This window comes from Chiloscyllium plagiosum, chromosome 42 (assembly GCF_004010195.1).
Source record: "Chiloscyllium plagiosum isolate BGI_BamShark_2017 chromosome 42, ASM401019v2, whole genome shotgun sequence".
NCBI classification, from domain to species: Eukaryota; Metazoa; Chordata; class Chondrichthyes; order Orectolobiformes; family Hemiscylliidae; genus Chiloscyllium; species Chiloscyllium plagiosum.
In genome coordinates this window covers 10368142-10384624 of record NC_057751.1, presented here as the reverse complement: position 1 = coordinate 10384624, position 16483 = coordinate 10368142, and the positions used below count along the sequence as shown (strand labels likewise).

General features: G+C 43.9%; 2 protein-coding genes across 2 annotated transcripts in view; one reads left to right on the top strand and one right to left on the bottom strand.

Moving 5' to 3' along the window:
• polm (polymerase (DNA directed), mu) overlaps positions 1–16483 on the bottom strand; it is a 267218-nt gene that overhangs the window by 218783 nt on the left and 31952 nt on the right. Inside the window, exon 2 of the mRNA XM_043681377.1 lies at positions 11512–11589. Coding sequence (XP_043537312.1) covers positions 11512–11589 — 78 coding nt within the window. The remainder of the gene's footprint in view (positions 1–11511; positions 11590–16483) is intronic.
• Positions 7299–9381, top strand: adra2b (adrenoceptor alpha 2B). The gene has a single exon (XM_043681384.1). It carries the CDS (start codon positions 7647–7649, stop codon positions 8913–8915), a length of 1269 nt encoding a protein of 422 aa, XP_043537319.1. The 5' UTR covers positions 7299–7646; the 3' UTR covers positions 8916–9381.

The window sequence follows — 16483 nt, the reverse complement described above, 5'->3', positions numbered from 1 at the left end:
CAAGGATGCTTACCTTGAAAAAGTTCTCTTCCTCTCTCTACAAGGATGTCAGTGAGTCTCTCTCTCTCTCTCTCTCTCTCTCACTGCACCTCCCCACGTCATCTCCTCTGCCCTGAAGCTCTTCAGCAACGTTATGAAGCAGACTCACTGCCACAGCCACACCTCCTTCCTCAGTGCCTGCCTACAGTATCGACATTCTTGATGAAGGGCTGATGCCTGAAATGTTGATTCGCCTGCTTCTTGGATGCTGCCTGACCTGCTGTGCTTTTCCAGCACCACGCTCTCGACATGTAAAAACCTGCTCAACCATGTCCTTTCCACAAAAAGTAGGATAAATCCAACTTCTCCAATTATCACACCATCAGCTAATTCTCACTCCTCAGCGAAGTGATGAAAGGGGTAATTGACATTGGTTCTGGACCAGACCAAATTTTGCCAAAATATATTAAGCAGGTCAGCTACACCCTAACATTTTCTTATTTTAAAGGTAAATGTAAGGTGTTGCGTTCCAGATGCAATCTGATTGGTCAAACTACTTGATGTTAAGTAAATTTATTCATATACTCCAGTTAAAATACAACAAAAGAAAGAATAAAGAAAAGAACAGGCTTCGCTGTAACTCTATTGGAAAACTTAACAGATTAATACATTAGTTAGCTACTAAACAGTAAATATTCCAATATCGTAACATCCTATAAACATACCCTTGGCAAGAGACAAATTCAGAAAGCAGATTGTCTCACATGCAACTCCAGCAGCACAGGAGGAAAAACAGCAAGAGCAGCAGAGAGGGATGTACTGCAGCAACAGACCCAGCAACAACAACTGCAACTGAAAAGCTCAGAAACTAAAACTCCTGGTTCTCTGAGAGCTTGACCACACCCATTCAGGCTGCTTCTATTTTTCCAACTTTAAAAAACCTCTGATGCCTGATTAGCTTCTTACTTTATGAGTTTCTAAAAGACATCTCCATAACCCTGTCTTAACACCTTGCTTTAAAATAGAAGGGCAAAATAGACTTCTTAAAGCCATAATATTGCAAACCATCGGCGCTTACAATACCATAACCTGTATACTTACTTCCTTGCAGCCTTGGGCCAAACATAGATTAAAAAGTCTCCAATAAAGGTCTCACCTTGATCCCAGTATGCTTCCGGGACAACAAATTCCATACGTGTTGCAACATGGAACTTTTCTTCCGCGCCTCTGCTTCCACGGTTACATTTTCCATTGGGACTCCCATTCACCCTCTGAGGACCCCTTCCCCTGTCTCGAACACATTCCATCCACTTGGACACCCCGTGCTGGCCTGTTACCTGCCTTTGACCACCTTATTTCCAACTGCTGCCATGACATTGACGGTCTCACCCTGCCCACACCTCTCACTCACTCCAACCGCTCATGTTCACAAAGTGCAGCCCTCCACTCCCTCCTCTCCAACCTCATCCTCACTATCGGAGGTGCACGGTGTTAGTTTGGCGCACTGACCTCTACATACTGAAGCCAGGCGCCAACTCACAGACACCTCCTCCTAATCCCCTCTCGAACACAACCTCACCTGCCATCCCCAAACCATCCATAAGCTCATCACTTCAGGGCATCTCCCAACCACAGCCTCCAACCTCACAGTCCCAGACCCCACCCCACCCAGTTCTACGTCTTACCCAAAATTCACAAACCTGACTGCCCTGGTGGACCCATCATCTCCGCCAGCTCCAACTCCACTGAACTTATCTCCTCGTATCGGGACATTGGGACCAATTCTGGGGGAGGGGGGACTATTACAAATTGGATGGTCTACACCTGGGCAGAACTGGAACCAATGTCCTCAGGGGTGCTTTTGCCAACGCTATTTAGGAGGGTTTAATGTGGTAGGGAATGGGAACCAAATGAGGAGATTAGTGGACAATAAGGAGGTAGTAACTGAAGCATTTAAGGAACTAGATAATGAAGTCAGCGTAACTAAGGGGAAGACTAGGCAGAGAGCAGATGATAAACGCAAAGGGACTGGTCGTCTGGGGTGCATTTGTTTTAATGCAAGAAGTGTAGTAGGTAAGGCAAATGAATTTAGTGCTTGGATTACTACCTGGGAGTATGATGTCATTGCTATTACTGAGACTTGGTTGACGGAAGGGCAAGACTGGCAACAAGATATCATAGGATATAGATGCTTCAGGCAGGATAGAGAGGGAGGTAAAAGGGGTAGAGGAGTTGCATTACTGGTCAGAGAGAATATCGCAGCTGTGCTGAAGGAGGGCACTATGGAGGACTCGAGCAGTGAAGCAACATGGGCAGAGCTTAGAAATAGGAAGGGTGCGGTAACAATGTTGTGCCAGTACTACAGGCCTCCAAATTGTGAGCGTGAGATAGAGGCCTGGACCTCTCCATCTCCATTAATGACGACCGACTTGACACTGACATTTTTTACAAACCCACCGACTCCCACAGCTACCTGGATTACACCTCTTCCCACCCTACCTCTTGCAAAAATCCCGTATTCCCAATTTCTCCGCCGCCGCCGGATCTGCTCCCAGGAGGACCTGTTCCACCACAGAACACACCAGATGGCCTCCTTCTTTAGAGACCGCAATTTCCCTTCCCACGTGGTTGACGATGCCCTCCAATGTATCTCGTCCACATCCCACACCTCCGCCCTCAGACCCCACCCCTCCAACCGTAACAAGGACAGAACGCCCCTGGTGCTCACCTTCCACCCCACCAATCTTCGCATAAACCAAATCATCCGCCGACATTTCCGCCACCTCCAAAAAGACCCCACCACCAGGGATATATTTCCCTCCCCACCCCTCTCCGCCTCCCGCAAAGACCGTTCCCTCCGTGACTACCTGGACAGCTCCATGCCCACCCTACGACCCACCCTCCCATCCTGGCACTTCCCCCTGCCACCGCAGGAACTGTAAAACCTGCGCCCACACCTCCTCCCTCACCTCCATCCAAGGCCCCAAAGGAGCTTTCCACATCCATCAAAGATTTACCTGCACATCCACTAATATCATATATTGTATCCGTTGCTCCCGATGCGGACTCCTCTACATTGGGGAGACTGGACGCCTCCTAGCAGAGCGCTTTAGGGAACACCTCCGAGACACCCGCACCAACCAACCAAATCGCCCAGTGGCTCAACATGTCAACTCCCCCTCCCACTCTGCCGAGGATATGGAGGTGCTGGGCCACCTCCACCTACGCTCCGTCACCACCAGACGCCTGGTGGAAGAACGCCTCATCTTTCGCCTCGGAACACTTCATCTCCCCACCCCCACCCTCCTCTAGCTTATCTCTCCACGCTCCAGGCTCACTGCCTTTATTCCTGATGAAGGGCTTTTGCCCGAAACGTCGATATCGAAGCTCCTTGGATGCTGCCTGAACTGCTGTGCTCTTCCAGCACCACTAATCCAGAATCTGATTTCCAGCATCTGCATTCATTGTTTTTACCTCATATAAATATGTAGACAGATTATGGAAAGATGTAGGAGCAACAGGGTGGTGATGGGAGATTTTAATTTTCCCAACATTGACTGGGAATCACTTAGTGTTAGCAGTTTAGATGGAGAGAATCTGTAAGGAGAATTCGGGGAATGAGCCGGGCCAGGTGGTTGAAGTTTCAGTTGGGGATTACTATGGGAACAGTGATGATAATTCAGTAAGTTTTAGAATACTCATGGATAAAGATGAAGCTAAAGGAAGAGTGCTAAATTGGGGGAAGGCCAATGATCGCAAAATTCAGCAGGAGCTGGGGATTGTGGATTGGGAGCAGCTGTAAATCCATATTTGATGTGTGGGAGACTTTTAAAGAGAGGTTGATTAGAGTGCAGAACAGACATGTCCCAGAGAAAATAAGGGATAGAAATGGCAAGATTAGGGAACTGTGGATGACAGGTGAAATTGTGAGATGAGCTAAGAGGGAAAAGGAAGCTTTCACAAGGTCTAGGTGACTGAAAACAGATGAAGCTTTGGAAGAATATTGGGAAAGTAGGACCAATCTGAAATGAGGAATTAAGAGGACTAAAGGGGTCTCAGGATTAAGGTCTACAAAATCCTGAGAGGTATAGACAGGTTGGATAGCAAGAAACATTTTTTTCCAGAGAGGAGGTCTCAATTACTCGGGGTCATGAGTGAGAGGGGTAAACATTAAGGAAAATATGCATGGAAAGTTCTTTATGCAGAGGGTGGTGGGTACCTGGAATGTGTTGCCAGCGGAGGTGGTAGAGGTGGGCAAATAGCATCAATTAACATGTATGTAGACAGATACACAAATGGGCAGGGAACAGAGGGATACAGATTCTTGGAAAATAGGTGACAAGTTTAGATAGAGGATCTGGAACAGCGCAGGCATGGAAGGATGAAAGGTCTGTTCCTGTGTTGTAATTTTCTTTGTTCTTTGTTCTTTAATCTCCGGATGTAATGTATTATCCTCCGCCATTTCCACCACTTACAATCAGACACCACCACCAGAGATATATTTCCCTCCCAAGCCCAATCAGTATTCCGTAGAAACCACTCCCTCAGAAACTCCCTCATTAGGACCACGCCCCCCATCAACAACCTCCATTCCTAGCATCTTTCCTTGCCACTGCAGGAGGCATAAAACCTGCACCTACACCTCCCCCCTCATCTCCATCCAAGGCCCCAAAGGATCCTTTCACATCTGGCAGAGATTTTCCTGCATAACCAAATACCTTATCGACTGCGTCTGTTGCTCTCGATGTGGTCTCCGCTAAATTGGGGAGACAGGATGCCAACTCGCGGAAAGTTTCAGAGAACATCTCTGGGATACATGCACCAAACAACCCTACTGCCCTGTGGCTAACAACGTCAACTCTCCCTCCCACTCCACCAAGGACATGCAAGTCCTGGGCCTCCTCTACTGTCAAATCCAAGCCACCCGACGATTGGAGGAAGAACACCTCATCATCTGCCTTGGAATCCTCTAAACACATGGCACCAACATTGATTTCACCAGTTTCTTCATCTCTACCATCACTCCCGCCAACCTCATCCTCGATCCAACCCTTCCATTTCAGCAATGCACTTTTGAACTGTCCTACCTGTCCATCTTCCTTCCCACCTATCCACTCCACCTCTCCTTCAACCTATCAACACCCTCCACATCCATCTACCTATCACCTTCCCAGCTCCCTTCCCCAAAGCCCCACCCCCACCTCCTATTTATCTCTTAGCCCCCTTCCCCCTGCCACATTTCTGATGAAGAGCTTAAGCCTGAAACATTGATTCTCCTGCTCTTTGGATGCAGCCTAACCTGCTGTGCTTTGCCAGCCCCACACTTTTCAACATAGATTAAAAAGCTGAGCTCCACAGGTGAATTGAGAATGATCATCCGTAATATCAAGATATTTGAGAAACTGTGAAGCCCATCAAAATTGAGTTAATGAGGTCAGAGACAAAAATCTTGGGCAGTTAAGTCATACCTAGCACAAAGGAAGATGGTTGTGGTTGCTGGAGATCAATCATCTCAGTCCGAAGAGATCACTGCAGGGTGTGTCCAAGGTCTAGCCATGATTAGCCACTCATTAATTATCTTCCCTCCATCAGAAGATCAGGATGTTCGCTGATGATTGCAAAATGTTCAGCACTATTCATGAATCCTCATATACTGAATAATCTGTCTCTGTGTAGTAAGACCTGGACAACATTCAGGAGTGGGTTGCAAAGTGGGAAGTAACATTTATGGTCTACAAGTGCCAGGAAGGGACCATCTCCAACAAAAAATAACTCAGCCATTTCCCTTTGAATTTACTGTCATTACCATCACTAAATTGCCAATTATCAACATCTTGGGGGTTACATTGACCAGAATGTGAACTGGACAAGCTGTCTAAATACTGTGATTAGACGAACAGGTCAGAGGTTAGGAATTCTGCAGAGGGCAACTACCCTCCACAAAACATTTCCACAATCATACATGTCAGGAGTGTGTTGAAATACTGTCCATATACCTGGAAAGATGCAGCTCCCACAACTCAAGAAGCTCTACACTATCCAGAAGAAAGCAGTCTACTTGTTTGGCACTCATTGACCATTTTCAGCATTCACTTCCTCTACCTCAACTTTTCAGAAATTCACTTTACACAAATTCACTGAGGCTCCTTCGACAGTACCTTTCAAACTGCCATTTCCACCACTTCGGACAGGGCATAAGGGCAGCTGATGCACAACTACCAGTTCAGTTCCAAGCTGCATGCATCCTAATGCCATTCCTTCACTATCCCTGGCTCAAAATTTGAGAACTCTTCCTCACAGCATTGTTGAAGCACCAGCAGCACGGGGACTGCAGCAGTTCAACAAAGAAACTCACCATGACATTCTCTTGGGCAACGTGGGATGGGCAACAAATTTGCCCCAGTCAGCAACGCTCACATTCTGTTTTTATAAATCTTATTTTGCATAGACAGGTGTGGATGTAAAATTCATCTGCTGAGGAAAATGATCATGTGTGACCTTAACAGAGTGACCACGAATTTGGTTCAGGACTTGTACATTTTAAATGGTTGTGCTGATCTCACCAAATAGGCAACACATTTACACATTGAAGGTCACTCATCAATAAAGAGCCGGTCCACCAATTACTGACTGATGTAGAATCAAGCACTTCAAAGGCGAAAAGGTTTCTGTATAAGCAGGACTTTGAGATCCACAAAGTGATATGGTAATTAATGTTTCATTTTGAAAACTGGTGATTATTAGGCGAGGTTTGTTAAGACTTTCTTGAAATCCTAAATCACATTTATAACTGAAAGATTTGATCAAACTTCACGTTAATTATTATAAATCCGATGCAAGATTTCATTAAAATGAACTCATTCAACTACGTTTATAACAACCAGTGCTCTGTCAAATCGCCGAATGTTCACCAGAAATAACCTCCGTTAATTTCTTGTTTACACGTTCTCAGAACACTTGATGTTGTTGACCATACAAAGATCATGCTATTCATCATTATTACCTTTTAAATACATCACCTACGGAGTCAAACACCAAAATGGAAAATGCTCTTTGAGAAGCATCCAATGTTTCTGATGTTATCACGCACACCTCCCTCCACCCGCAACACCCCCCGAGTTGTTCGTAGTTCGTTGTTGAACTTCGAAAAGTTGATCACGGTTGAAAACGGCGCCAAGTGCATTGTGCTTGTTGAGGGCGTGCAGCAGATGCAGATTTCACAGACAGCGAGTGATTGTGGGGAGGTGCCAATGCAGTAACGTGATCCTTTACGCATCTTCAGAGCTGTCCGTGGTGCGAGACTTCGTTTTAAATGCAGCATGTCGCGGCTGTCGGCGAACAGTGTCAGAGGGAACACCAAATAGAACAAAAGCCGGTGGGACATTGTAACCAGTCAAACCAGATCAATACAAGATTCAGAGCCGTTTGAAAAGAAAACAGCGACAGATTGCAGCCATGTGGTGGTCACTTTGGAGTGTTGTCTGAAAGATATAGCTTTGCCGAATTAATTCCTGCATCATTTAATCAGAATGTATATTCCAATAGAAAGTTCAGCAAAAAATATACTTTTCGACATGACCGTGTTTCAGACAAAACGCGACTGTTTCCATTTGACTTTTATACTGATCAACTCGGACGCAAATTGACCAGAGGCTGGAAGAAGAGCGATGGCATCGGTGGACTGCCCAATGTTTCGCAGCAATGCCAGCTTCGTCTGCAATACCAGCCAGCAAAACTTTTGGGGAGGACGCCTGGTTTCCCTCCCTTACTCGCCTCGAAGCACCGCGGCTATTGCCACTGCCATCAGCTTTATCATCATGTTCACAATCATTGGGAACATACTGGTCATCATCGCTGTCCTGACCAGCAGATCGCTGCAAGCCCCCCAGAATCTCTTCCTGGTCTCTCTGGCCGCTGCGGATATCCTGGTGGCCACTTTGGTCATGCCCTTTTCTTTGGCCAACGAATTGATGGGTTACTGGTACTTCAAGAAGATTTGGTGCGAAATTTATCTGGCGCTGGATGTCCTGTTTTGCACTTCCTCGATTGTCCACCTCTGCGCGATAAGCCTGGACAGATATTGGTCAGTCACCCAAGCCATCCAATATAATTCCAAGCGAACTCCTCGGAGAATCCGCTGTGTGATTCTGACAGTATGGCTGATTGCTGCAGTTATTTCCTTTCCGCCTCTCATCTCCATGAACAAAAACCTCGGCGAAGACGAGATCCCTGTGTGTCGTTTGAATGACGAGAAATGGTACATCCTGTCTTCATGTATCGGATCTTTCTTCGCTCCGTGTGTCATCATGATTCTGGTTTACATCAGGATTTACCAGGTGGCCAAACAGAGGACGAGGCAGCCTCTCGGCAGCAGAAAGCCGGAGCTGGTCAACGCCAACAGCTCCAAGGAACAAGGTGCATCCTTCCGTCCCAGTTGGCAGGAGGAGAGCAAACCCAAGGACGAGGAGAAACCGGGGAATTCTCCGTCCCGGGGCCACGAAGGACTTTCCAGACAACAGAAGGCGCATAGAAGGGATGGTTACCTCTGCTCCACCAACCCACTCCGTCAGGATGAGAGCAACTCGACTTCCCAAAGGGAAGGAGAGCACTCCATGAGGCGAGCGAAACCTCGGACACCAAGTACAATCAGGAGGAAAGCCATCCAGAACCGGGAGAAACGCTTCACTTTTGTTCTATCTGTTGTGATTGGTGGCTTTGTTGTCTGCTGGTTCCCGTTTTTCTTCTCCTACAGTCTGACTGCCATCTGTCCAGCCACATGCTCTGTGCCCTCTACCATCTTCAAATTCTTCTTCTGGATCGGTTATTGCAACAGTTCCCTTAACCCGGTGATATACACCATCTTCAACCAGGATTTCCGAATGGCTTTTAAAAAGATCCTTTGTCGAGAACAGAGAAGATCCGTTTACATCGTCTAGTCCGCAGGTTTCAGACCAGCCGGTTGGTGCCCGAACAGCGAGAAGTTTATTTCAAACTAAATAAAAGTTTTGCAAATAAATGGCATGTGACTGTACCAATGTCTCATCACGGCCTGATGCTGTATTGAAACAAGGAAACAAATGGGCTGCTGTTGAAAGGAAATGCTCCAAAATGAAATGGTTGTGTTTGGTTCAGTATCAAGTCTGGAACAAGATCAATGGGGAACGTCAAGTCCTGTCGGTTCTCAGGAGAACCAACCCCTTGTACAATTAGAGTGTGGTTCACTTCGGAAATTCGGCTCGCTCTCGCTTTTTCAGATCGGTACAAAGAGAAAATGCTTTTTCGCCATTAGCTATTCAATGGCCGCTGGAAACCCGTCTTTTCTCTTAGATTTTTCGCGCCTTGTTAAATATCTATACCCTTTGTAAAGATGCTGCCGACATGTGGTAAAGTGCAGAGACCTGCGATTTTGATTTAAGACCACTTATTTGTTACAGTCCGACTTCTAACGCCAGGACTCATTGCAAATCATTTCAGTCAGTTTTAACTAAGTAATTCATATAGAATACTGAACAGTGTGTTCAGTGGGGGTAAAGACATAGACACCAGTCTTATACACATTACTTTTTAAAATATTTTAAATTGAAGCGATTTCGAAGCGTCAGAAAGTTGCTTTCATACTCGAGGTATGCGATGACATTTCAAACTCCGGGCCGTGTAATCATGGTGGAGAAAATCTTATTAAGCAGGCGGTTGTTTTAAATCACAGTCTGTCACATTTATTCGAGAATCTCCAGTTTCCTCATTTCCTCTGCCCCCACCTTGTCTCAGTCCCAACCCTCGAACTCAGCACCACCTTCCTAAACTGCAATCTTCTTCCTGACCTCTCCGCCCCCACCCCACTCCGGCCTATCACCCTCACCTTGACCTCCTTCCACCTATCGCATTTCCAACGCCCCTCCCCCAAGTCCCTCCTCCCTACCTTTTATCTTAGCCTGCTGGATACACCCTCCTCATTCCTGAAGAAGGGCTTATGCCCGAAACGTCGATTCTCCTGCTCCTTGGATGCTGCCTGACCTGCTGCGCTTTTCCAGCAACACATTTTTAAGCATAAATTATGAATTCACAGTATTAAATGCTGCCTGATGTCAGATATGTTCAGCACAAGGATAAGAAATGTCCTGTGTGTGTTTTCTTGGTTAATGATCAATAAACTAGCAGATAGATATTTGTCTGCAGATATTAACCAGTATATTAAACAGCAGGACTTTTATCCCTCCCCAACCCATAATCATACATTCTTTTATTCACACCAGTTTTGGTGCAATTTGTTGCATACGTCTAAATAGATTTCCTTCTGTAGTCATCTCAGGATAAAATTCAAGAATTTTGCAGCAAAGAGAGGTAGTCAAACCATTCACCTCTGAGTTGGGTCACTGAAAAGCAATATGATTCGGCCCATTACAGCCTTCCAAATGTTACTTTTTAAAAATTATCCTCGGAAGCTGTTCTCGATTGCCTGCCGTTTTGCAAGGAGAAGAGCTCATTCATATTATGGAATGCAAAAATATAGCTGATGATTGGATTTCTAAAAAGCAAAAGCAACAAGATGGGAGAGCAGTAATATTCCTGCAATATCTTGCATTGAGTTTAAGTGGCCTCTAACATATAAGACAATGTTATAAGTAGCAAGCAAATCATTTAGGTTAAGTTGGGAATTACTGATTGTGCTTGAAATGTCACATTTAGAGAAAGTGAAAATGAAAGCAAGGCACGAGAAGCATCATTTTATGAAGTTTTATCTTTTCTTTCTTTGTTTCTCTCTCTCTCTTTCAAGTGCATTGACTATTCTCGGATTCCTCAACTGAAATTCTTCGTCCAAACAACCATTCTTGGGTGTGTGTGTCAGGAAATTATAAGATTACAGAGGGCACTGCAGTGGAGTCACAGTTCAGTCCTCATTGGTTTTCACTCACAATTGCTTCCATCATTGATTAGTGCAAAGGAAAGGCAGTACATCATGCCATTAATTAAAGGTGCTTTCTAGCGTGCTAAAACCTAGTCGGAGTGAGATTAGTCAATTCAGCACAATGAGTTCTACTGAAGCCTCAGTTCCGTATGGGTCAGGGACAATTGCTTATCACTAGTGGTCCTGCTGTGGCATTAGGAGAATACAGAAATTTTTGTTTTACATGTAACTCATTCTCATGTTGAGATATTGTCCATTGAACAAGGAAGAGAAATAAACATTAAGGTATTAACTTATCTGGAGTTTTTGTTTTGTTTTGTCAGTGCTCTCTCATTGCATTGAGTCAACATTGAAAATGTGAACATTCTTCAATTCTTGGGACAGTAGGTTAGCTGAATAACTGGGCAACTGCAGGTAAAGTACACTCGAAATATGCACCTGATAAACAATAAGTCTGTCCCTATGTGTGTCCCGTACAAGAGAAGATCCATGTACCCTCATGTCTTAACAGGCAGATATAATCCTCTCAGCTAGCTGCAGTATACATTCTGTCCTTTTTCAGCAGCTACAAATAAACAGCGATGCAGTTTGCAGACACACACAACAGAACACTGAGTCACACTTACCTCATTTAAAAAGGCCTGCAGAGCCCTCCCCTTATCATGTGCACGTGTTTTCCCTCTTCTATTTTCTCTCTGGCTCACCTGAAAGAAAGAGTTAAACATTACATGCTATAGTTCTTCATGTACCAGTTGGCCCTGAACTGGTCATTCATCTTTGGAATGAGATGTTGAGTTCAACAGATCATATTCTGCAAGACAAAACATCTACAGTAGTTATATCCAATCCTGTTCTCATAAAATATTCACTGTATATCTCCTGGCTGGGGTCACTGGACAGGATTGGGAGCAAGAACAACAGCTATATTTTCTACTTTGCCCAGGGATCCTTTGGCAACTAGCAGATCAATTGATACTACACAAAGCAGAAACCGTGTATCATACTGCTCAATATCTCATTGTCTGAGAGTTTTATGGACTAAACAATTGCCATTCCACCTCAAAGCTCCATGGTTCTAGCAATAGTAATCTATCGTTAGATCCCTTTTACTTTATAACTTTGATTTCCAGGTGTGATCTTGAGTGCTTTGTCCTCTAATCCTCTCTTTTCTGAGAAATTCTACTGGGTTTTAGTCCTCCAGTCTGCCCCGCTGACCATGGTCATATCAGGAAGTGGGGTATTGAGGTAATCATGGGTGGCAGTGTCAACAGTGATCAGGCCCAGAGCTTTACATACAGCTTACATCACAGGGAAGTACATATCACCTTGGACCTTCCAGTTATAAAACAATAGAAAGCAATCACACCTCAAAAGTAATCGGTCAGCTGTGAAATGTCTAGTGTGACGCAGAGATATCACTGTACAGTTCAAGTTCTTTCTAACTCCTGTGACAATACAATGAGTATTGAATAATAATACCAACCTACTGAAGTGTCAGGAATGCATACTGACGTGCAATCATCCAAGTCACAGTCTCACAATTGCCAGCATATCTGACTTCATAGCCAGAACATTACTGATTTAAAAGGGAAATGGGCTACTTCAAAAAACACTCAACAGTCTTGAACAATAACATCCAGAACAATAGCAGAGATCTGAGAGTTGGAGGTTGAGTTGTAACCTTATAGAGGTTTATAAAATCATGAGGGGCATGGATCGGGTAAATAGACAAGGAATTTTCTCTGTGTGGGGGAGTCCAGAACTAGAAGGCATAGATTTAAGGTGAGAGGAGAAAGGTTTAAAAGGGACCTAACAGGCAACTTTTTCACGCAGAGTGGTGCGTATGTAGAATGAGCTGCCAGAGGAAGTGGTGGAGGCAGACACAATTACAACATTTAAAAGGCATCTGGATGGGTATATGAATAGGAAGAGTCGAGAGAGATATGTGCAATGTGCCGTCAAATGGGACTAGATTAATTTAGGATAACTGGTAGGCATGCACGAGTTGGACCAAAGGATCTGTTTCCATGCTGTACATCTCAATGATTCTCCTACACTGCCTGCTGAATCACTTTGAAGACCAGTAATTAACAAATAATTTTAAGAATGAAGAAATGATCTGCAAACCGGGTTGAGAAAGATGTCTCCTGCCCCAGGTTGACAGCAATGCAAGCACCAAACACCATATATAATCTGCTAACATTTCCAACAAATAAGGAAGGCAATACCCATTTATATTCAGACAAAGGAATGGAGTTTTGCGTTCAGTAGTTTTCAGTGTACACTGTGCACCCATTAAACAGGAAAAATTATGAACAGTCATAGAAATGTACAGCATGGAAACAGCTTTGGTTCAACTTGTCCATGCTGACCAGATATCCAAAAACCAATCTGGTCCCATTTGCCAGCACTTGGCCCATATCCTTCCAAATCCGTCCAATTCATATACCCAAACAGATGTTTTTTTAAATGTTCCACCACTTTCTCTGGCATCTCATTCCATACATGCTCCACCCTCTGTGTGAAAAAGTTGCCCCTGAGGTCCCTTTTAAATCTTTCCCGTCTCACCTTAAGCTTAAGTGAATCATTGCTTTTTTGAAGCTATTACTCCAAATTCTCAAAAGCTTTCCTTTCCTGGGATATTGATTGTTATTGCAATTTGGTTCCACAGTTAACAGCGGCCACCTCTTCTGATGATGAGACCCCAGACTTGAAACGTTAACCCTGCTTGCTTCCCACAGTTGCTGCCAGACCTGCTATGTTTCACCAGCAATGTCTGTTTTTGTCTCAAACCTCAAGCATCCATGATTGTTGTTTTATTTATAGCAGCCACTGGCAAGTAGCCAAAGTGATAATTGTTTCAGGAAGAACCAAGACAGTTCTTCGAACCAACAACGCAGAGTATGAGAGCTATAAATGCCTCTCTCCCTCTGAACACGTAGCTACACTGAGAAACAGGAACAAGATTCCTGGGTGGTATTTTCTGGGTTTCTAGATGTTTTGCTGGTTGTACATTAGTTGCAAGAACGAAGCACCAGAAGAACAAAAACACTTAGCATCCTAAACTACTGCTGTGGTGAACGAGAAGGGCAATTACTCCACTTTCTTAAAAGCATAATTTAGAAAGAAGTTTGCACCTTTTTTGACAGGCACTGGTGCCTTCTTCAGCATCCATTAGCTTGGCCACACAAGACGTGGGACAACTGATGGAAACTTGCTGAAAGTAATCTCCATCCTTGCAGGTGAACTTTGTACTGGGATTTTAAAACAGCCTTAATCTTGCACCAGGCAGCACAGCCATATTTACTGGCTCACCTGGGCTTGGATGTCAAGTATGAGATTCTCTCTTCCATCCTGATCCCAAGCATCTCTCAACTTCATAATAAGGTTGGCCTTGTTGCAAAATGAATGTCAATGAGATCAATTTATCACTCCAAATTTCTACTAAAGCTCCATTACACAAGAATACTATGCATTAGGCACAAGTGAAGTGAAAAATGAAATCTACTGAGGCATTAGACAACTTTTAAGAATTCACAGGAATCATTTTTTGGTTTTAAGTAACGAGCAATAGAGCACGGAGCACCACTGTAAATAAATTACGTGTTCTCAGTTTTTTCTGTTCAAATGCAATTTTTTTTCACTTGGTCATTCATGCAGTGTATCCTTACAGGCCCTCGAAAGAAACTGATTATTAATAGCAGGGTACACACAGCAGTGATAGCATTCTCTCCAAAAAATCACTGCCACCTTCATGAATAGCAACAACAGATAATGTACAATATTCTTGTCACAAAACCAAACTTGCTATCAATCAACAGATCTCAGACAAATTAATTGGGGAATGTGACTTTACAAAACAGAGGGTGATGGTGTCACAGTGATAATGTCATGAGACCAATAATTTGAAGTGCAGGCTAATACTCTGGGAACATGGGCTCAAATCTCACCATGGTCGCTTACAGGATTTAAACTGAAATCACTAAGTGTGGACCCTTAAGCAAGTCTGGATCATGATGATCACAAAACTATCAGCAATTGTTGTAAAGACCATCTCGTTCATGAGTGTCCCATTGGAAATGAAACCTCGCCCAGTCTGGTGTACATGTGTATCCAGATTCACAGCAAAGTGATTGACTCTCAACTACTCTTTGAAATGACTGACTAAGCTCCTCAATTCAAGGGCAATTTGGGATGGCAACAAATGCTGCCCTTACCAGTGCACCCACATCCTATAAAAGAATGATAGAAAATGCAATGCAGAAAAAGATGACCTGTGCTGACTCTTTCAGAGATGTGTTGGTGCTTCTCCATGGTGTTGTGGACCAGGCCAGACCCCCTCAAAACATTTCAAGAAAGTAGCCCGGATCCTAACTTTACTAATTGTTTTAAGGAGGTGTAAGTGAATATTTCGGAAGTGATGCAGTCAGCCCAACCACTTAATTTTAAACAAAACAGCATGTATTTGCAAGATTACCTACTGAAACACAAATAAAAGAGAACAGAATACAAAATAACTTACCTGAAAACCCAACAGACTATCCTAACTTAATGACGCTGTTCCAAATACTTGCAACAATCCCCATAAATACACTTTTGCAGAAAAAGGAAAAATCCAACATAGGTTCTTAGAGGAGAGATGTCAGAGAGAGGGAAGATCAACATGGACCTGCTCCTTTGGATCCAGCAGATTCACCACTGACTGCCCGCTAAAACCAAATCAAACCAGGGAAAAATTAAGCTGGGAGAACTAGCCTCTCCTCTTACATTGAGCCAGTGATTTTTTTAAAATTTGAAAGCCTCTTTCCTGAGGCAGTACGTGTTATCTATAATCAAATAGGCCCTTAAGTCTTTCAAACCTGGACCTCTTGGCAACTCTGTGTTTATGACTCCTCTGAAAAAAAACCCAAGGACAACATAACCTTGTTAAAGGAGCAGCATCATCACAGTGGAGCATTCCTGAATTCCCCTGTATCTTTGTTCTCTTGCAAGCAATCATCCAATTTCTGACTGAAAGTCACAACTGAATCTGCTGCTCCCACATTCTGAGGAAAAACACTCCAGTTCCAAGCCACACTTGGTGAAAAGTTTCTCTTTATGTCATAGCCTTTTTGCCAATTATCTTAAACCTATGACATGACTTTCAATCCTTCAGCGATTGGAAATTGTTTCATTTTCTTACTCAACACAAACCAACATGATTTTACAAATATCTATCATATATCTCTTAAAATTCTCTGTTCTGAAGCAAAGTGCTACATCCAAGCATCTTCAGTCCCGACAAGGAACTTTAATCCCCCATCCCTGGAGCTATTCTAGTAAAACCTCGCCATCCATCTATTTTTACAGCCTCACTGAGGGAGCAGCTCTTGCACTCATACAGCACAGTACTCTTAATGAAGGAGTTTGCAAGTTATGTTCTCAAGCGCTGGTGGATGTTGGATGCTGTCCATATTTAATTCAGTTGTCAAGTTTTAAATCTGTATCTACTCCAAAACCTTCATGAAACTCTAATTATATGCTGCCAAGACCTGGATATAATATGGGTCTGAACTAGCGTTTCATATCATTTTGGTATATTTTTCTCAGTGTTTTTGT

Bases quoted from the DNA above. Each gene is read 5' to 3' on its own strand.
- adra2b (XM_043681384.1), top strand. From the start codon at position 7,647: ATGGCATCGGTGGACTGCCCAATGTTTCGCAGCAATGCCAGCTTCGTC.